Source organism: Carettochelys insculpta, chromosome 8 (assembly GCF_033958435.1).
Source record: "Carettochelys insculpta isolate YL-2023 chromosome 8, ASM3395843v1, whole genome shotgun sequence".
NCBI classification, from domain to species: domain Eukaryota; kingdom Metazoa; phylum Chordata; order Testudines; family Carettochelyidae; genus Carettochelys; species Carettochelys insculpta.
Genome location: NC_134144.1, coordinates 37,444,158 through 37,466,356, shown reverse-complemented (window position 1 = coordinate 37,466,356; position 22,199 = coordinate 37,444,158). Strand labels below are relative to the sequence as shown.

Genomic DNA, 22,199 nt, shown 5'->3' with positions numbered 1-22,199 from the left:
AGAGAATAAGAGCCCTGCAAAATACAAGACAATCTGCCCATTTTCTTAAAAAATTTCAGGTCGCCTGCGAGAGACAGAGCTTAAATAAGGGACTGTCCCAGGAGAAACAGAACAGATGCTCATACTATTATAACGTATTATAAAGGAAGCTGCACTGAAAGACGTCAAGTGGCTTCCAGCAGTGCCCAGGATGTGTCCCAGCAGCTGCCAAAGAAGCCCAGGTTGCAGACCCAGCTTCAGTCAGTGGCTCTCAAATTTTTTTGGTCTGCTGCTCAACCCACCCAACACAACCCTCTTCACCGCCCCTCAGCCACCCCCTCCCCATGAGCACAAAATGCATTTGCTTATCTCTAGATACCTTGAATACCAAGTTGCTCATACTGGTCCACTGGAGCATAAAGAGGAGCTCTGCAGCTGCAACACAAGAGGTGGGGCACAGGGCTGAAAAGCCAGGGTGGGCTCCCCGCGCGAGGGAGAGAGGGTCCCAAACCAGTGGCCCACCGGCGAGATAGCGTGGCTGAGGGGAGGAGGAGGAGAAGAAGGAAGAGGAAAAAACCCCGAGCCTGCGCCAGCCGCTGGTGCAGAGCAGCTGCTTGCAGGGAGCCGCCAGCCCGGCGAGATGAGAGACGAACGGCGGCCAAGGCGAGGGAAGGAGCCGAGCCGAGCCGGGCCGGACCCACTCAGCGCACACCCCCAGCCCGGGGAGTGGCTGTCAGGCTCCAAGGCCGCGTGCAGGAAAGGAAACAGCCCCGCCCCGCGCTCTGTGGGCGGAGCCAAAGCCTGTGACGCCTGGGAAGTTTGTTCCTCGCGGCGCTCCGTCGGGCAGTTGCCAAGGGAGGTGCCGCACGCGGGACAAAACGCCCCCGGGCCAGTGCGGACCCTGGTGAGGACTGCGGCGAGCGATGACGTCTGTGCTGGACGCGCTGTGGGAGGACAGGGATGTCCGCTTCGACATCTCCCCGCAGTGAGTGACGTCCCCGTCGTGGATCCTCCTTCCGCCGCCGCAGGGCCTGGCGCCCAGGGGGGGCCGGGCGGCTTTGGACAGCTGGCCTGGCCCTGTCTCCCCTAGACCCAGAGACGGGCCAGGCTGGGCGCGTCCCGACGGAGCCGTGCAGGCTGGGAACAGCCCGGCCCTTCGGCTGGGGTTGGCAAGAGCGCAGCGCATGCTGGGAGGAAGCGGTGTGAGGGGTGCAGGGTCACTCCGTGTTCAGCTGGCGGGAGATTTAACACGGGTATCAGTCCGGCTGTTCAGGTTTTCCATAACCGGGATCGGAATCAGGACTCAGAAGCAGGCAGTTCGAGCTCATGCGGTGTATCTAATCCTCTGGGAAACTGCAGTCCTGCTTTCCAGAAACTCCACTGGCATTTACAGTCAAAAGTTAATCTCTAGCTGCAGTGATTGCAAAGGAAATCTCCAAAATGTGCACCAAAGTACCCAGTGCAAAGATGTGTGCCCGTCACTTAACTAAGATGTTTCCTTAAATGCCTGCCAACCATAATTTTAAGTGCCAGCATTGCTGTGCATTGAATTTGTATAAAATGGGATTTTCACACATCTTACTATTTAAAGAGTGAATTTCAGCTTTGTGCTACATGTAAGTGAAATTTTGGAAGATATTGATGCTTCTCTTCATCGTCTCCTGCCTCCCCATAAGTTAATACACACTCATGGCCCCAAGAAACCTAGCAGAGCCCATAGGCATTCTGAAACTGTACCATAGCCAACAGAGTACACATTTGTGTTTTGCATTTATGCACAATCTACAGTGAGTGACTTACATGGGAGAATCTTAGAAGAGTTTGTGTCCTACATATCTGACCCCTGTTTATAGAAGACTTTGGCCTTTATTGTGTCTAACAGTTACCATATGTCAGATACCCAAAAAGAGGACACTGCCAAAGATAGAGAGCTGGAGAGGTACTTGAGAGGAAGGGGTGGAGGGTGCAGTGCTGTTCCCTATCACAGTGGGAGGGTAACTGAAACAAGCCCAGGACACTAAAACTTCTTGTGGGACTTCTGCAGGAATAGGACTGGGAGCTAAGATATGGGTGGTTGGGATACAGCCACTGTGGCTTCAAGGGGAATGGACTAAGATGCAGCAGAGGGAGCAGTCAGGAAGTGTATCAGTTCAGACACTTTCTGAGCTATAGATTTTCTGCTCTTATAATCCCAGACATTTCATGTTATTTTTAAAGTCCTCCACACATAGAAGGCTCAAAAAAGAAACAATATCTGGAAAAATATGGACAGGTGCTGACCCTAGTGTGCAACATCACTGATTGAAGCAATTTCAGAAACATGCAGTTGAATAATTAGTGCTTCTCTTGTTCTATTACATAGCAAAGTTGGATTCTATTTAGTTTTTAAAAAATTCTTAAATTATAGTGAGTGGCACTGGTCCTTGAGAGAGCACAGTGAGACACCCATTCTCTATAAAGTAATCAAGACAGAAAAGGAAAATCAACACAGTTTGCATCACTAAGTCATAGTTTTCTAGGTAAGATTGAAGGATGCTTCATTGTAAGAGAACAAAATTAAATTTGCTCTGGAATTTGAACATTATGCTGCAGGAGTGAAGCAGAATTTGTCCACATTGTGCTGCAGAGTATGTGTTGCCCTGGATATATCCTCAAAAGAAATGAACATGTTAAACTAATACACTTGTGGTGTGTCTACACTATGAAATTAAGTCAAATTTGTTAAGGTTGATTTTCTAGCATCCGATTTTACAATGTTGAGGATGCATGTCCAACTGGCACATAAAGTTGTCGGCATGTGTCCCCATTAGCATTGCTAGCTTCAACTTTGTCAGCAATGCACTGTGACTACAGTAAGACCTCGAGTTATGTGGGGGTTGCATTCCTGCAACCCCCATGTAACTCAAATTGTCATGCACGTCTGGAGGGAGACGGGACCCAGGCTGCTACCTGGTTCCTGGCTGTCCTGGGCTTGCAGGAGCCAGGAAACTGATGGGCTGGTCAGTTTCGTGGCTTCCAGAGTGGCGGGGAGCTGGGAACCAGGGTGCAGCCTGGTTCCTGTCTCCCCGCCACTTGCGGGACCAGGGAAACTGACCACCACCATTGTCTTGTATTTTGCAGGGCTCTTATTCTCTGGCATCCAGTGTCTCAAGGCGGCAGCCCCTGCTGCTCGGGAGCTCCTCCATTGAGCAGCTGTCGCATTTCCTGGCACCACTGCCAATGAGCTCTGCCATGGGACAGCCTCTTAATTCCATGTTGTCCTCCTGCTGGGAGGTTGTGGAGCACATGGCTGGTTAGTTTCCTGGGTCCCCTAAGCAGCGTGGAACTGGGAACCAAGCTCCTGTCAGGGGTGACAGTCGCATTAACCCGAGACGTGTGTATCTTGAGGGTTTGATGTACCTATCGCACATTTCTCGTTGCCCTGTTATACTGTGGGTTTCTGTCCCAGTGTCTGACAAGACAAAAATGTGCCACACGTGGTAGTGGGTGCATATTATCAGCATCCCATAGTGCACTTATCTCCCACCCCACCCCTTTGGAAAGCAATGGCAAAAATTTTTTTTGCACCCTTTTTTCATATCCATGTAGATGCCATTGCAAGGCTAGCATGGAACCCATACAGCTTAAAACTGTTGTGGCATGTATTGTGAGCATCTCATACATTGTGCTGCGGTATGTGCAGAGCCTAAGCAGCTGTGAGAGTGATGCAGATGCCGAGGACGACATGGACATCTATGAATGTGAGGCACTGCAGAGGAGGAACAGGGAGATGCTGGCTGGTCTCCAATTCACACTCTCTGTGCTAAATCCTGACTTTATTATCCAGTCTCCTTTCTTCCCTATCAGCCTGCCTCTCCTTCAGCTTGGTTCTCCTCTGCATATTTAACCGTGCCCTCTCCACACAGGTGGCTTCCATATGCTCTATGAACATATCTTCCCACATTCATTTTCTCCTGCAGATCTGTGCCAGTCTTAACATCTGGTGAGGGTGAGCAGTGGTCAAAGAGCACAACATAAGTGAAGGCTAGACATTAAGGAAATAATTTACAGTAAATAAGTTTAACAGCACACAAAGGAATCTCACGAAGGAACCTCTGTGAAAGATGATGGGGATGTATTCCCTGCAAGGAAAAATTTGGACTATTAAGCGTCCTCTGCTTGACATGGTTTGCTTCCAGCCACGGTAAGGCGCAGATTGGAGGCGCGCTTTCAAGCCTGTGATTGCAAAAGCAGTTTCTGCAGCTGTGCCCACTGCAAGTGGAGGGCGGGGAGGAAGGGGGCTAGAGACTTTGATTGTTGTCACCACGTGTGCCTGGCTCTCTGGGTCCCAACATGGTCTCCCCACCCCACTCCCTTGGATTGAACAGTGAAAATTTCCCTTCCCCCAGCAGCCCAAGAATGGCAGAGCAGCTTGTGCTGGCCTCTCTGTGGCTGTGTGCCCAGCTCTCTTAGTCACCGCCACAGATCACACTCAATTGCTGTAGCCCACTGGCAGCATGATTGAAAAGGAGAACTCAGCAGAGGTGCCCTCCCTGTCATAAGGGTCCAGTTGTGAAAAATCCTGGGAGGAAGGGGTGAGATCCAGTATTATAAAAAGTTCCTGGCTGTCAGTGAAATCAGCTGCTCCATGTGCTTGCTGACCATTATCCTCCTCCTCCTCTTCCTCATCCACAGTGTCCTCCTTGCTATTGCCAGAGACTGCCTGAGGATTCTCTTCGGAGATATCCACAGATTCTTTGGGGACAGTGGTTGGGTCACTCCCTAGAATCCTGTGAAGTTGCTCATAGAAGCGGCATGTTTGCAGTGACAACCCAGAATGTCCATTTCCTTCTTTTGTTTTATAGTACGCTTACCAAAGCATCTTTATTTTCACATCATGCTGCTTGGCTGGTGTATCCTTTTTTGTTTGTGCCCAGTCAGATTTGGGTCTATATGTCTGCATTTCTTTTGCTGCTTCATAGGTTTCCCAGCACAGATTCATCCTCCCATACAGCAGTGAGGTCCTGGATCTCCTGCATGTTCCATGCTGGAGCTTGTCTGCAACCCTGGGAATTTATGGCCAGATGTGCGCTGAGGTGTGCTGCCTGCTGCACTCACCATGCTCTCCATGCTGGCCAAACAGGAAATCAACTTAAATTTTCCAGGGCTGCTTCTTGCACACATGGAGAGCAGTGGAGTTGAAAGTGGTGGCCAGAGTGGTCACATAGAGGCACTGTGGGACACGCCAAGAGTATAGACTTTCCCAGCAGTCCATCTGTGCTACCCTAAGGTCAGCCAAGCTAGGTTGAATTTGGCATTACTCCTCATGAAAAGCAGGAATACAAAAGTCAACCCTAGAAGCCCTTAAAGGCAAAGGAATGGACCCTGTAATGTGGACTCAGTCCTTAGAAAGTTGACCTCAGTCACCTAAATTGGACCTAATTTTCTAGTGTAGACCAAGCCTGAAGCAGTGCATTTCAACCAGGAATACCTGGAGGTACTCTTAGCTCTTCTAGGGCATGTATTAACTCAGCCTTGTTTTACAACAGTCTAAATAAAAAGCACTAGGGAAATCAGTACAGGCTGAACCTTTCTAGTCCAGCACCCCAGGACCTCACTGGTCCTGAATCAGGTAATTTAAACAGTAAAACACATTCTTGATCAAGACTGATCCGCTAGACAGTGAGTTTGTCTACAGCTGTTTACCTGCTCATCTGTTCATTTGCTTTCTGCCACTAGCTACATCTACACTACAAAGATCTTTTGTAAGAAGTCCTTCCGGAAGATCTCTTCCAAAAGAACATTCAAAAGAGTGTGTCCACACACAAAAAAGCAGATAAAAGAGTGATCTGCTCTTTCGAGAGCGAGCATCCACATAGCCCCCACTCTTTTGAAAGAATGGGCCGGGGATGGAAAATGAAGACTGTTCTTTCAAAAGAAAGGCCCTGGGGAGCATCTACACGCGTTTTCGTTCAAAAGAAGGTGCTCTTCATGAAACGAGAAAGGAAGAGTGATTTTTGAAAGGAGCACCATATTCTTTCGATTTATTTTTGAAAGAATGCTTTTTGTGTATAGACGCACCATGGGCTCTTTCAAAAAAAATCTTGCTAGTGTGGACACATCCACTATGTTTAGAGCCAGAAACAACTGTGTAATACTAGAAAGACAAGGACCAACACAGATAGTATGCTGCATATTGCTAGACGTAATTAAAACATGATAGTCCTAGCATCTATTACTCTTATTGCAAATATTTAAACAAACTGTGATATTTCCATCATATTAGCAAAGTTTTGGGTCCCATTCTTTTATTCCAAGTAGATGGTTTGTGCCTCATGTCCTCCCAATCAGTTATAAAACTAGCTGCACAATAGGAAAATGAATGTAAAAGTAATGTTGCATGCCCCTTTAACTATAAGTAGCTATGTAAGTGTTTAGTGTTACTAAAAATATTTTTTTCTTGATTCACAAGTGATTTAAAAATAACTAGCATGGTAGAAAGAAACAAAGAAACCTGGCAAAAATTTCATTATTTGCTCTTTCAGAGGTCTACTGTTCAAGTAAAACACAGTAGCATGATATATTTGACTCATTAGTTCTGGTTTATTTTTTCCGTGTGTTGTGTTTTTATGAAATTATGTTCATGAGGCCTCCCTGTTCTTTTTTTTTTTTTTTTTTTTGCCTTACACCGACCCTGATGGTATAACATCATGAATTTCAACAACCAACCAAATGGCTAGGTGACAAAATATGTAGCAAGTAGTTATGTCAAAAGAAAACCTGCAAGTGAAAGTAGATAGAAAATAAGGCAGAGAACTGAAATTCAGTTTGGTATCTAAAAAGCAGTGTGAACTTTGAACTGTAAACAACAGGCATCATCATCATGGACTAACTGCATTTCCTCTCCATTGAAATTATACTTCATGGTACTTTTCAGATATGATGAACATGTATAGTTCTTACACCAGTCAATGGAAATACTGCATTTGTTGGGGAAAAGGTGATAGGAAAGTGAATGTGTGGGAGTAGAAATGATCACCACTTTGTTGGGCCTCAGAGGGTAAACCCAATCATTTCTTAATTGTACCTTATTTTGTTATGTCTAGACCAGAGTATTACACAGCCTGTTTAAAGGGGAAATGAATAAACAAAATGGTAATATTCTAATGAAATAAATGATCGCATTTTAGACAAATGAAAACGAGACCAGGAGAAGTTCTTATAGACTGTTTGGATTCTATTGAAGATACCAAAGGAAACAATGGCGACAGAGGTCAGTGTGTACCTAATGACATTCTCCTCTTTGTAACTTCTAATTAGTTCTATCACGGAGAGTTTGAAGCAGCTGCCACTGAAGTCAATGGGAAAACTCCCAACTCACTTCAATAGGAATAGGAGTGGATTCTGAATGCACAGTTGTCAGAAGGAAGTAAAGAATTACACCATCAGGAAAACTTTGATAGTTCTGCATTTTCCTTTCAGACATAAAATATAATGTTCTACAGCTGTGTGAACCTTGTAAGAGAGAGCTACTGTATGAATAGCTGATACTGATCATTAGTCTTCTTTCTGAAAAAGATCTTAGGAAAACACACCCATAGACCATAGATAATGAGCAGTCCTGTGGCATCTTAGAGACTAACATATTTATTACATCATGAGTTTTCGTAGGTAAAACCTGCTTCTCCAGATGAAAAATGGACTGACTATAGGTCAGGCTATACTAGCGTGTTCCTATGGTCAGAGAGAGGACATACATCTGTCCTCTCAGGGGTACCCATGAGATAGTGTAGTAGGTACCAATGGCATGGACTTGATGGAAAGCAAAGTAGGTAATGAAAACATCATACCTGCGGGTTCTTTTGGAATTGAAAGCCTGGTTAAGGTGCAATTCATTTGTGTTCAGTTTCCTCCCTGAAAACAACTTGGTGATCTTTAGTTGTAATCCTATAGAAGGTTGCATAGGCCTTTACAACATTTGTATAATTTCTAATGAGCATGTGTTTAAATTTTATAAAGCAAAAGGATTTCTTTTTTCAAAGTTTATTGCACAATCTAATTATCTCATTGGTTTCTTTGATCATAGTTTAAAGTGCTTCTGTGGATAGAAAAAGTGATAAATTCATCATAGAGTGTCATTGGACTAGGATTTTAAAATTGTGCTATTATCAGGTAGCTACATTTTATAATTATACAGCCTATTTCTCAGAGGATTGATAGAAATGGTAACAGAATCTTCATTTATCAGACTGTTGCAAGAACTGGAACTCTTTAATTTGTTTAAATTAGGTCATTAGCTTTCCTGATGCAGCATCTTAAATACACCGTAAGATCTTTTCACTAATGAAAACCACAGAGGAGAATTCCTTTGTCTCTGCTTGAGAGGAAAATTTTGGACCTTGTGGGGTCTGCATCACAAAAGCTGGTGTTGAGCTGAAGTTGCGAATGGAAGGAACAGAGCGGATCTGTATAAGGTCTCTGGATATAGGGCTACCCTGGAAAGTAGTTCAAGTCAATTAACTCCTCGTCCTCCCACCTGCCACCAGTAGTCCTTTGTAGATTTTGTCTATTGTTTTCCTAAAGAGTACTGCAGCTTTGATGAGGTTAGGGGAAAGAATGTGAGTGAGAGCCATGATTATTTTTGCTTGTTTTTTTGGGCTTATCTCTTGTGGGTGTCAGAGAGCGTATGGAGAGGAACTGGGCAAATACTTAACTTTTTGGGTCTATGGCAGTTCTGGAGGTTAGGGAGAGCCGTGCAGTCTGATTCAAGACTAATTGCAAAAAAAAATCAACAAATTAAAGATACTGCTGTGGAATAAACAGCTTCTTTATCTGAAATGTTTTGTTTCATTTCTAGGGATTTTTAACTTTTAAAAATAAAATAGCATATGAAAGGCTAAATTGACAAAATGACTGGAGGAGGTGTGGTGCTGTCCCCTTTATAATCTGTAAGGCATTGTACATGGACATAGAAGACGTGGATTCACTTCTTCCATTTGCCTGGTGCGGAGAAGGCATTTGAATGTAGGTCTCCCAGATTTCAAGAGAATCCCCTATCTACTGGGCTGTTGGATATTGTTAAGCTGGTCTCTCAGTTACTCCTGTTGAAACTATTTTGTTTTTTATAAAACACTTGAATAATCACTGGGCCAGAAAAAGTATGAGAATGGATATGGGTTAGTGTCTAAGGCTCATCTGAGTAGGAGAAGACCCAAGTTCAGGTCCTTGCTCCAAAGACTGTTGAAGAGATTGAGAGAGACCTGACAGGATATCCCAAACAGACTGGTTGGGAGAAGTCCCATGTCATTCTATGGTTGTAATGAACTCTATCCAAAATCTGCATCTGACAAAATGGATTTTTGCCCATGAAAGGTTATGCCCAAATAAATCTGATAGTCTTTGAAGTAGCACAGAACTCCTCATTTTTGCAGCTACCCCTCTGATGCCTATCCAAAATAAAGATGGTTATATTAAAAGAAAGATCAGTATTGGCATTTGGTTAGCAGAGGGTTTTCAGGAAGAGGGAGAAAGGCAGTTATGTTTAAATGTTACATTTGATGGAGCACTTTAAATGTGAGATTTCAATCTAGGCAGTTCTCAAATGTAATTTAAAATGTTGCACTTTTTATTTTCAGGTAGACTTCTAGTGACAAATTTACGAATTATTTGGCACTCATTGGCTTTACCTAGAGTCAATCTCTGTAAGTATTCCCTTTAATCAAGATGAGTAAAGTTTTGTATTTTCTTATGTAGTAGTATCCTAAATTTTCACAACACTAATGAGTACAGCAATAAAGTTACAGTCTGAGATTTTCTGCTACTGCAAAGTCTTCAGTCTCCCATCCCTACCTACCCTGTGTACAATTCAGCAATATTCATTATTCTTTTCAGCAATATAGGAACTGATCAAATAACTCCTGCATAAACTGTCTATGTTTTATAACATTTTCTCCAACTAAATTCTGAAGATAACAACAGAGTGTCTCAGGCCTGGTCTACACTAGGGATCAAATACGCAATTCAAGCCAAACCATTAGCATATGAATTGATGATCAGGATTGACTTTGTTCCCTGGTGTAAATCAAGGATCTTTGGGCTCATGCCAACATCCCTTACTCCACCCATTAGTGTGGAGTACCAGGCTAGACAGCTGAGCCCAGAGAGATCAATTTTGCCATGTCCACACACATGCAGCAAAATTGATCCCTGCAAGATTGGTTGTGGCACGTCAACCCCCCATAAATATAGACATACCCTTATAGTTTCCCTGAAGCCTGTAGAATTTGGAGATTTGCCTAGAAAGAATCATTTTGTTTTACTGTACTTTGAATTACCCACTTGTCGTATCACTATATGCTGTTCCTATCTCTTTATTCTTATGAGTCTTGATCCTTGGTTTTTCTCTCTTCACAAACATATAATTCACTGTTACAGGACCTGATACTTAAAACAGACGTCTAACTTCAATTGTATGAGTAGTCAGTGAAACTGCTCAGGTGCTTAAGTTGATCATTTTCTTAAGTAACTTCCTGGGTACATTTCTTTGGCAGTCATTTTGCTCCAGATACACAATTTCTAAGAGCTAAAGAAGTGGAAGTCCCTGTGCTCACAAACTCAGTCCTCCCTGCATTAGATGGGTTGGCCCTCCGTGGACCGGTGCCCTCCAGACCTGACCAGTCCTGAACAAGGGAATTTGTTGGCCTGTAGGAGGTCTCCTCCCTCCACAGGCTGCCCCGCCCCCTGCCACCGGCTCCAATTCTGCCCTTTCTGGTCCCCCTGTCTCCAGCCCTCCCTACCATTGGCTCAGAGGGGCTGCTACCAGCTCTGGCCCCAGACACTGGCTCATTCCAGACTCTGGCCCTGGCTGGGCTGCCGGATTCTGGCCAGGATGCCAGCTCCATGGATGCCAGGCCTGCTGGGCTTCGAGCTCACCAGGGCTGCTGCCTCCCCTGCCACTGGTCTCCCAGCAGCCTGCTGTCGTCCCCCGAGGCTCCTGGTCTCGGAGCTCTCTGGGATCTCTCAGGGCTCCCTGCCAGACTACAGAGGTTGCTGGACCAGTGAGTCTGGGTTTTGGGAGGTACAACCTATATTATGTATTTGTGACGATATTTTTTTTCAAGATATATCAAGTTTGTTTATAGTCTTAAGGACAGATTCACTGCTGATGTAAGCAGATATGCTTCTATCCTTCTATATATTTTTTCTAGATATTTACAGATGGATTATCTTGTTTCTTATCTATATATTTCTATCATTATACATATTTTTAGATATTTGCAAATTGATTATCTTATAACTCTCAAAGTAATGTATTATCACATGTATGGTAATTTACTGAAAATTTTCTACTTATCAAAATTGTGCTTTTTCCCCCCAATTTTTAGCTGTTGGTTACAACTGCATTATAAATATAACTACAAGAACAGCTAACTCAGTAAGTTTCAAAATACTTAGTAAACTTTTAAAAAAGTGTAAAAGTACCATATGCACTCATTGCACTATTTAAATAATCTGAAAGTTCATCTTTAATCATAGAAATACTGTAATGGTGACATTTTTATTTTAAATATTTAGAGATAAACTTTTAATTTAAGGAATGGGTTTGTTATTATAAGAATCTTGGAAAAAATAGTGCCTTCAGTGGGACCAGAATGTCAATGACCAGGAGGCCAGGAAGTCAGTGTAAAACTTCCATAGATTACTCTGAGGCCAGAATTTCTTGTTAAGTACTTACAGTTCAGATAGGACAAAAAAATAGTGTGTTTGGATTGTTGGTTGTCTTTCTTACAGTAATGTCAAAATGTTAAATATTGACAATTTTTCTTACAGAAACTACGAGGCCAGACAGAAGCTCTTTACATATTAACTAAATGTAACAACACACGGTTCGAGTTCATATTTACTAATGTGGTTCCTGGGAGTCCCAGACTCTTCACTTCAGTTATTGCTGTACATAGGTACCGCATTTAAAATAATGCTTACTGATTTTTAAAATTAGATTAAATCAGCTATATAGGCAGGATTTGGGATTGTTGTCTCCGAAGAGGCAGGGTTGAGCACCTTCTCCACTTCAGCCCGGCCAGCGCAGCCCCTGTCCACAGCAGGAGGGCTGCTCCAGTCCCCCCAGCTGACCTCCCATCCCCAGACACACTTATGTCCTGCCTGGGCTGCCACAGATAAGGGCTGATCTAGCTGGGCTAGACCACTCCTACCTGTGGCACTCCCAGGCCACGTTGCTGCAGACAGGGGCAGCTGTGCCTCCCATCAGCGGTGGCCCTGAGGGGCTAGAGCAACCCTCTGCTTGTGGCGTGTGGGGGTCACTCCAGCCCCTACTGGCTAACTGTAACCCATAAGCCTCATTCATTTAGGGTAAGGCTTATTGGCTAACTGGTTAAATGTTAATATCCCTAATACAGATGTGAACATGTATGCAGTCTAATGCAAAGGTGAGCAAGATATAGCACACAGGCCAGATCTACCCAGACAAACTGCCGAATCCAGCCCAACACCAGTGACCCAGCAGGAGCTTCAGGCAGGCCTCCTGCCTGCCACGCCCCTGCATGATATTCAAACCTGTGGGAGGTCACGTACTCTCTGGGTGCCCCAGAGAGGACAGGCCTTGCACTCCCCCACTCCCAGCACAATCTTGCCGCTCCCATAGTCCGAAAACCAGCTTAATACAATTGCTTAACTTATATGTACAAGGTAAATAGAAGGGGGAAATTCTGAAATGTTTTACAAAGCTTTGTTAACATGAGCTATGAAAAACACTGAAATCTTCAGTTTGGGCATGTATTTTTATTTGTAGAGCTTATGAAACTTCTAAAATGTACCGTGATCTTAAGCTGAGAAGTGCGTTGATTCAAAACAAACAGCTGAGATTATTACCACAAGAACAAGTATATGACAAAATTAATGGAGTCTGGAATTTATCTAGTGACCAGGTATGCTTAAAACAAGACTATATACAATTTTACTAGAACTGTGCCTCATTTTTCATCTTCCTAGCAACCGTACTATTATAGTTCTAGACCCTCACAGGAATTCTTTGGTTCAGTTCATGAACAGGATACATGAGACACACTCTATCTTGTGCATATGCTATTCAGTATAACAGAGTACTCTTTTCAGCAACCTGTCATGACATTTGTGAGATACTTTCCAATTCTATATACAAGAAATTAGATACACAGCTTCTGTTAACAAGAAGTATTTGAGGGCCTAATTCTCTGTGCATCATTCTGAAAGTATACCCTGCTATTTCTAGAACACTTTGCTGCATATTTGTATTGTCTACTTGCAGTTTTTGAGTGCTTGCTTACCTTTGTGTTCTAGTTGCTAACAACTGAAAACATTGGAATAGAAAATTATTTTTGAGGGGGGGAGTTGCTAATAGTTGCAAGTGACATACAATATGTCTGTGTTAATTTCCAGGACACTACTTATTTGTTCTTGTTTAGGGCTGTTATTTGTGTACTTTTAGTTCAAAATGGGCATAAGATCAGTCTTGAGGAGTAAAAGAGTTCTTTACTCTCAGGTTTGGATTTTGGCACACATCTTCACAGTCACCTAAATTTAACCCACATGCCATTGGACTTGTACAGTATACCAGTTCTGGAACTATACAGTGAAAAGCACTTGAAAATTTCACATTCTCCCCTTAGGTTTACTGCACTGTACTGTGGTACTGGTTTGCTGCAGTAATGCTAATCGCTCAGGGGTTTTCATCACTGAAGTAATGATAGCCTTTAAGAACTTCTCCTACTGCCATTACAGTCAATGGTAAGACTCCCATTGACTTCAATTAGGCACCATCAAATCTTCATTGAACTTAATGTGCAGTCCTATTATATTAGCATTTCAGTGTGGGACCTGAGTAGGTCTAACAACGAAAACAGGCCCTACATTTCAAAGGCATTCTGATGTATCTATTTTTATAGGGAAATCTGGGGACTTTTTTCATTACTAACGTGAGAATAGTTTGGCATGCAAATATGAATGACAGCTTTAATGTCAGCATACCATATCTGCAAATTGTAAGTATCTTAACCTCAGTAATCTTTTTTAAGCCTAAATATTGTATGATATGGGCCAGATTCCAGACTTTGATTTACAAAGTTAACTTACATTGAACTTAATGGGAGTTGCTTGCTCTTCTTTGTAGGAAGGTTGGGCCTTATACCTCTTGTAAAGAACACTGTGTCAAAATTCCTTGACAATTCAAGCCTTTCAGGATCAGGACTTGGATCCTGGGATCTGCATTTCTGATTCCCATGGTGCTTACCGTACTTGCATCAGTGTCAGTAGAGGTTGGACCTGAGGACCTGAGCCTTCCCAAATGCGGGAGTTGCTGCACCAGGGGAGCTCAGGCCACTCTGGGCCACCCACTCCAGCCATCAGGACTCCTGGTCCCCAAGAGCTTCCCACCTGGGGGTGGCAGCTGCTCCCTCCCTGGGCCTGGTGGCTGCTCCATGTCCCCAGCCACTGGGGCTGCCCCTCCAGGGCCAGTGATGGGTCTGTGCCGCAAGCTGCCTAAGCCCCCTGCCCAGGGCCAGCATGGGCTCCACTCCCCTGGCCAGCAGCGCTCCCAGCCTGGTGCCGATGGCTGCTCTGTGCCCCCCAGCCACCAGGGCTGCCTGCCAGAGCAGCTGAGCCCCTAGCAACTTCTGTGGCTGGGGCTCTCTGGTCTAGTAACTTCCATGGTTGCTGGACCAGAGAGTCCCAGACAAGAGAGGTTTAACTAATGTATGTGTCTCTGGAATTTATCTTGTGATCAAAGTTTTCAGAAAGGACCACTGCCCAGACCATGCCATCATTTCTGATGTAATCTCCACCAGCTGTCAGGGATTTGGATTTGGAATTGCAAGTGGTTAAAGATGCCAGGCATTCAAAACTGTTAATTACAGTTAATAGTATTAATACATTGTTTGTATCAAGGAATAAAAGAACACTTTTTTAAAAAACACATTTTACCTCTTTTCATTTTGTAACCAGCGTTCAATAAAGATTAGAGACTCAAAATTTGGCTTGGCACTTGTCATAGAAAGTTCTCAGCAGGTAAGATGTTTCAGTAGCATTCTTTAATTATTTTCTTTTTTACTTGTAAAGCTATGTAATTCTGATATTTAGTATGCTCTTTTTAAACAATGAATAGACTAAACTCCTGTGCACTCTTCAGCGTTTAAACAGAAGAGAACTTGGCTACGTATAAGGCTAAAATTGTAGTGAAATTATGGCTGTTGACTTGTGAATTTACTGAATAAAGATTATGATGAATGAACCACCAGCTGATTAATGAGGTATCTGACTAAAACACCAAGGCTGTGTCTACACTTGCATTCCTCTTTTGAAAGAGGTATGCAAATGTAGTAAATCAAAATGCAAATAAGGTACAAATTTGCATATCTGGCCCTCATTTGCATGTTCTCATTTTGAAATAGCTTCTTTCAAAAGAAGAAAACCAGTGTAGACGCTTCTCTTTCAAAAGTAAACCCCATCTTTGAAAGAATCCTTCCCATTAAATAAAGGGAAGAAGGATTCTTTCGAAGATGGGGTTTACTTTCGAAAGAGCAGCATCTACACTGGTTTTCGTCTTTTGAAAGAAGCTCTTTTGAAATAAGAATATGCAAATGAGGTCACAAATATGCATATGTACTTCATTTGCATTTTTGATTTACCTCATTTGCATACCTCTTTTGAAAGAGGAATGCAAGAGTAGACACACTCCAACTGACCAGCATGGCCGCTTAATTTGTCATTTATTTAGGTAATCACTTCTTACTAGTGTATCCTGTAAGCTGAGCACTTGGGTGGCCACCCAGGAGAGAGTCAGGTGCTGCCCAGCTGATTAGCAAAGAGCCCACAGCTGTGTGGTTGTGTTGGTGGCACACATCTGCACATGCCTCAGTGGATATAACAAAATTTATTCTGCCCATGGATTGAAAAATGTAGAGGGAACATTGCTTTTTACACAGGATTTCTAGTTTAGAGAGAGCAATAATGGATTACGTTTCACACTGTGCATCTTAAACCCAAATCATCATGTCTTCTTTGCTAGACTCTGTAAAAGATTGGTAATTTCTGCTGGTGACCTTGATCAAAATTGTTTCTACAGATGGAAAAAGTTATTTTGGCTAAATCAAATGCATTCATTATAACTGAAAAGCTGCCTTAATAGTAGCACTATGATCGACTGGATTAAACATTAATTGAGCTGTTCAAAACTCCTGACTACAGATCCTAGACTTGCCACATCCCCATGGCTCTGTTTCCCATCTGAAAAACAGAACATTAGTGCATAGCTTATGCATTTTACAGGGCGTAAAATCCTAGCCCACTGGAAATCAGTGGGCCAGAATTTTTCATCTTAAGCCTACACAACAGTTTGAAATTTAAGAAATGTTTCTATACAAGTCCTCATTATTAGGATTGAAAACATGCCATTCAAGAGAGAGTGCATTGTCTATAATTAGGGTCCTATCAAATTCACAGACCATTTTGGTCAATTTCTCAGTCATAGGATTTAAAAAATAGTAAATTTCCTGAGTATATATATTTAAATCTGAAATTTCATAGTGTTGTAACTGAAGGGGTCCTAACCTAAAAATGAGGTGGGTTGTGGTACTGCTACCCTTTACATATGCCAGCCTTACTGCTGTTGGTAGGTTGCTGAGTCAGGAGCTGGGTGCCTTCTCATAGCCGCTGCAGTCCAGCTGCCTTGCTCTAAAGCGGGGGCAGTGCTGCAGCACTGGCGGGTCACTCTGGTTACTGGCAGGAGGGAATGAACCTGCAACCTTCAGGGCCAAAGGCATGTGCCTCTACCACATGGGTCCCCAACTGAGAAATTCTGGTTTGCACTGTGAAATCTGTATAGTGTAAGATAAAAGTACACATAAGACCAGATTTCAGTCTGTTACATGTTTTTCCATGGCTGAATTTGGTAGGGCCTTATCTACAAATGTCTTTTATATATAAAGATTAGTTCATTATAGTACATATTTTTCTTTTCTTTGTAGAGTGGAGGATACGTACTTGGTTTTAAAATAGATCCTGTGGAGAAACTACAGGAGGCAGTGAAAGAAATAAATTCACTGCATAGAGTCTACTCAGCTAGCCCTATATTTGGAGTGGATTATGAAATGGAAGAAAAGGTATGCTGTTCCTTTTATTACAGAAGCCATGTGCATCATTGCACTAACATAATAAATAAAATTACATATACACATGTATTTGTTTGTTTCATTGCATCAATTTACAGCCTCAACCTCTTGAAGATCTGACAGTAGAACAAGTTCAGGATGATGTGGAAATAGAATCTGATGACCAGACAGATGCTTTTGTGGTAAGCTTCTCCAAAAAAATACAAAAACAAAAACCTACCCATAATTATTGATTTGTTTAAATATAAATCATTTATAGGTTTGGGTTCCTACTAAAAAGATAATTGACTCTTCTGATGTTAAGTAACTATCTAGAAGCCTTTTGGGCATAAAGTCCAAAACTGTGTTGTAGTCTCTAACCATAAACACATATGCTTTTTTCAACACTTTTTAGAAAGCGGTATATGTCAAAAAGTTATTGATGCTCAAGGGATTTGGCATTTAAATAGTCACAGGTAACTTGCAGCATGCTTTTAAAATCCTGTAATCAGGTCATAAACTTATTATAATTGAGTCAACTTTCTTTCTGGAAAGATTGAAATTACAGTGTTGTGTCTAGAAGGTTGCCTCAGAATTTGCCCCTGTAGGATTTCAGGATGAGATGATATTAAATGTTGCCCATAAACCTTATACGAAGAAGTGACAAGTACTTATACCTTCCGTTGACATAAACACAAGAGGCTATATTGATAAAGCAGAGGTTTTTCTGAGATGATTTTTCTTTCCCAACATCCAGAAACTACTTTGTAGTATAATCATTAGAATGCAGAAGTATTTTTATGTTAGTCTAGTCCAAAATACACATTGTCATAGCTCACCTTCAAAACTTGAAAGGCATAGCAATCCTAAAACAACCCTACTAGTCTGTCCTATTCCTGGTTTATCTGGGTAACCTTCATCTTTTTTTCTCTCTGGCTATGTCTATACTAGAGCAATCTGTTAACAGAAGTCACTGTTGGAAGAGATCTTCCGACAAAACTTCTGTTGACAGATCACATCCACACACCAAAGCAGATTGAAAAAGCTATCTGCTTTGTTGACAGTGGCTGGACTGCCCAGCCCTCTTTCAACAGAACGGCCAATTGGAAGCACAGCAGACAGAGATGCCTGGTCACCTGGAAGCCCTGTCAGTCAACAGAAGACCTCCCGTACCATCCACCTGGCTTTTTTCTTGACAGATTCTGTTGAGAAAGGCATTCTGCCTCATAGTGAAGAGGCAGATGGCTGATGATGAAAGTGCTGAGTTTTGTCGACATGCTGTCGACAAATGCATTTTGTGTGTGGATGTGCCAAGTTTTGTCGGCAAAACCCTGGTTTTGTTGGCAAAGCTCTCTACTATTGATGTAAGGCTTGTATTTTTCCTTTTTCTCTTCTTTCAGGTTGTAATTTCCTTCCTTCTGCCTTTTTTGACGTGCTCAGGGTACTTTTATGTCAATGATCTTGTTATCACAGTTATCATCCTTTTGTCTTATATTTGGATTTGTCTGGGTTATCCATACTTTGTCACTTCTACTTTGAATTGTTCTAATGTACTCTGTACGTAAGCATCCTACGATAATATTTGGAAGCTGTAATAAGTAGAGAATGCAGTGATCTATTTCCTTAGCAGTAGTTGCCATAGGGAACATATTTCATCTGAACTCCAAAGGCTGGCTCCTTAGTAGTCTCCCATTGTAACTGAAAGTGTTAGTATCACTATAGAGTCACATGTAATTTCAGGCCTATTTGGGAAAATGCCAAGACAATTGAGGTCCACTGAGACACTTCTTTAAGTCCCTAAATGTAATGGTCTAACAGCTCCTGGTATGTACTTTTCAGAAGAGCCCTCGATTCTGGAATTTGTTTCTCCTTCTTGTCCAAGAGTCAGTTTGATTTTTCAAGGGATGTTGTAAAGCCCATCTCTTTATACTGGTCTTTGCCTGAAACAGGAATGACTTTGCTTAAGTGTTAGGTTAGTCCTTTAGGCTATATCTAGATTTCCGAGAATTGTCGGCAGAGGATATGGAAATTGCTGAACAGATTTGCATATCTTCCGCTGACAGCTCTGTTGGGATAGACTTTCCCAACATTTGGCCCGGCCACACAGGGCCAAATGTTGATAAAACCCCCTCTGCCAACACATCCCTGTCTTCTTCCTTCTACAAGGAAGAAGGTATGTTAACAGAACACTACTGAAGAGACAGACTTCTGTCACAAGACCAGCTCCTGACAAAAACCTGCAGTTTAGACATAGCCTTAGTGTTGTTGATTAAAAGTAGTTTTATCAAAATTATTAATTTTTGTGCACATACCCTAAGGTATTATGAATGGGCCATTTTTACAAATGGAATAATAAATGTTGCTGCATGTCAGGCAGGATCAATGAGCATGCAATAAATTCTGCTTCTGTTATTTCACAAAAAGAATCACTGTAAAAATTAATATGAAAATAAATTTAAATAAAAATAGCTTTATTATGAATAATGGATAATTTAGCAGTTATGTAGCTATGGAGGTTGACTATTATATTATATTAAGTAACTGCTTTCTGGTTGAAGTTTTTACAAAGTAAATTTTTAGTCTTATTTATAAAATTAATGTAATAGATTCTGCCAAGCACACCTGTACATCTCAGAAGATGTGCCAAATATTGTTTTAAACAAAAAGGATTTTGTTTAACGTTGAAATTCATTTCAACAGTAACTTTTTAATAGAACTGAGAAGCCTACAGTAGCTCAGTGTCAATAGAAAAATTATAGGTAAATGGGGAAAGTATTTATTGAAATTACATAGGAAAAAATTTTCAGTTATTTGTTGAGTAGATTGGTAATAGATTTTTTTTTCTTTTTGTAGGCTTACTTTGCGGATGGTAATAAGGTAAGAGTAATTTAACATTGTAAAATGTGTATTATTTAACAAGTCACAATTCACAGAGTCTGCTTAAATGTCTTATTTCCTTCCTCCCTGCCTCCACCCTTCTCCTCGAAAAAAAGCAACAAGATCGGGAACCTGTATTTTCAGAAGAACTGGGACTGGCAATAGAGAAACTGAAGGATGGATTCACACTTCAGGGACTCTGGGAAGTAATGGGTTGATTTTAGATTTAACATTATTTTCCTAATCCAAGAAAAGCATGTAGTCATCATGTTAGTATCAGATCTTTAGGGAGACTGAAAATATTTGAGTAAGAGAGAGCTATTGTATCAAAGAGAAGGAGCATATAAATATTGTACAGTGCATAGTTAACTTATTTTGTGAAAGAAGACTTGTTAAATTGTGCATTTGTAGCTATTGTATTGTGTATTTTTGTATACAGTTCTTGTGCTAAATTATAATATTTATTTGCTTTTATTTAAAGAAGTGCTGATAATTGTATCTGAAGAGTATTTCCATAGTGACATGTTCTTAAAATGTTGGTGTACTAAACAAAAATACATTAATGTGGGTGGGTTTTTTAGAAAGACTAGTTGTATCATTGGGCATTATTGTGGTATTGATATCATTTTGACAAAATTAAACTGTACTATTCCAAATATAGCCGCTAGTTTTCATATTACAGATTGAACTTTATGTATTGGTATTCCAGGTTCTAATATTGCAGATACGGGTATTCCAGGTGCTAGTTCTCATCCAAAGACTCCAGTACTTTTTTTCTTTTGTCACAAAGCACTGACTTGTTCATGTATTCAAAGAGGAAAATCAAGAAATGATCACACACTACCTATCTTTTGCTTCTGACCCATCAGACCTTTAGAATGTTATGTGTTACATTCAGAGAGAAATGAGTCATTTATTGTTTAGAGGGAAGATGCAGCTGTTCTGTTTTCTAGTGAGATGAGGTCTTACTATTTCCTATAATTGGAAAAAGTCAAATGAGCTCCCCTTTCAGCTGTTGTTTTAGCAGCTGACAGCACTAGTGACTTCGCTGTGATATAGAAAGGAAGAAAAGCCTGTTAAATATTTAGGTAAAACTTATATATATAAAATGATAATTAAATGAAATCTTGTTTATAACAAATGTATGTTAGAAAGTTGGGGACAAGTTCTGCTCTCGTGGAAATCAGGGGGTATTTTGCCATTCACTTTCATGGGAGCAAGATCAAGCCCTTTGTCACTAAAGTATATTAAGCAAACTCTGGGTTGTTAAACTTCTACTTTTCCAAATTTAATAGAAATCTAAGCTTCCCTTGCCTAAATTCTGAAACTTTGAAACAAAAATAATTTGAGAGTAACTTTTTGCTCTCCTTCCTTTGTGAAACTGTTCAGTTTGTACTGCTTTTTCTCAATTTTTAGTTTTGTGAGAATTCACACTGAACTTTCATGTAATGACATTCTTTTATTTAAAAAAAAATCCATTTCTAATGTACCTATTTCTTTCATTTTACAGTTGATAGGATTCCCTTTACTAATACTACTTTTAATGTTATCCTAAAATAAAAACTCAAAACAAATACTTGGGAGGCAGGAGAAGGGAATTATAATATGCCTAGGAAAATGATCTCGAGTGAGAATTACATTTTAAGAATTTTAAAAAAAAAAAAAGCTTAATTTTTAAATGATATTTTAAAATAATTAAGTGTACTTTTGCTTGGAGAATCATATATAAGTTTGCAAACAAATTATCATTTATTGTTTTAAATAGAAATCTAAAATGAAATACATACTTTTCATTAAATTATTTCTCCAGAACGGTGTTATTTTTTTCTAATGATGTGTGGATATGAAAAAAAAAATTCTAGCACAAAATAACTGTCTAATTAATCACAATGAATTTTACTTACAACGAAGTATCAGACATTCTGACTGGGAAACTTCTGTGAATCAGTCTTAAAAACATTTTCTGTGAATTCATTTTGAATAGACATAATATCATAACTGCTAGCTTTACCCTTTACAGATAATACTTTTAGTGCTTAGTATTCCGTAATTATATCTGAGACCTGACCTAATTATTAGATATTTTCTTAGACCAGATTCTGCCATCCTTACTCACATGAGTAATACCCTACTCTGCAGGTTTCAGTGATTAAATGTGTATGGTTATCTTGAATAAAAAGCAACAGTTGCTTCTTTCAATCTATGACAGCTGCAAGAGCAACTCTT

The 22,199-nt window shown here is 41.1% G+C and overlaps 1 protein-coding gene across 2 annotated transcripts; it reads left to right on the top strand.

Moving 5' to 3' along the window:
* The first annotated feature begins 828 nt into the window (after positions 1 to 828).
* BBS5 (Bardet-Biedl syndrome 5) lies at positions 829 to 22,160 on the top strand. 2 transcript variants are annotated; one of them, XM_075002127.1, is made up of 12 exons: positions 829 to 964; positions 7,149 to 7,231; positions 9,594 to 9,659; positions 11,343 to 11,392; positions 11,788 to 11,915; positions 12,767 to 12,902; positions 13,899 to 13,994; positions 14,953 to 15,015; positions 16,974 to 17,108; positions 17,216 to 17,299; positions 19,950 to 19,973; positions 20,090 to 22,160. In XM_075002127.1, exons 1-12 carry the CDS (start codon positions 903 to 905, stop codon positions 20,189 to 20,191), a joined length of 1,029 nt encoding a protein of 342 aa, XP_074858228.1. In that variant the 5' UTR covers positions 829 to 902; the 3' UTR covers positions 20,192 to 22,160. The 2 variants fall into 2 exon arrangements, with proteins under 2 accessions (XP_074858228.1, XP_074858229.1); XM_075002128.1 differs by lacking the exon at positions 13,899 to 13,994.
* Positions 22,161 to 22,199: the final 39 nt, after the last annotated feature.

What these genes read in the sequence shown, in the direction of transcription:
- BBS5 (XM_075002127.1), top strand. Translation starts at nt 903, where the DNA reads ATGACGTCTGTGCTGGACGCGCTGTGGGAGGACAGGGATGTCCGCTTC. An exon ending in AGGAAACAATGGCGACAGAG is followed by an intron (nt 7,232 to 9,593) that starts GTCAGTGTGTAC and finishes TTTTATTTTCAG; the next exon opens with GTAGACTTCTAGTGACAAAT. An exon ending in TCAGTTATTGCTGTACATAG is followed by an intron (nt 11,916 to 12,766) that starts GTACCGCATTTA and finishes TTTTATTTGTAG; the next exon opens with AGCTTATGAAACTTCTAAAA.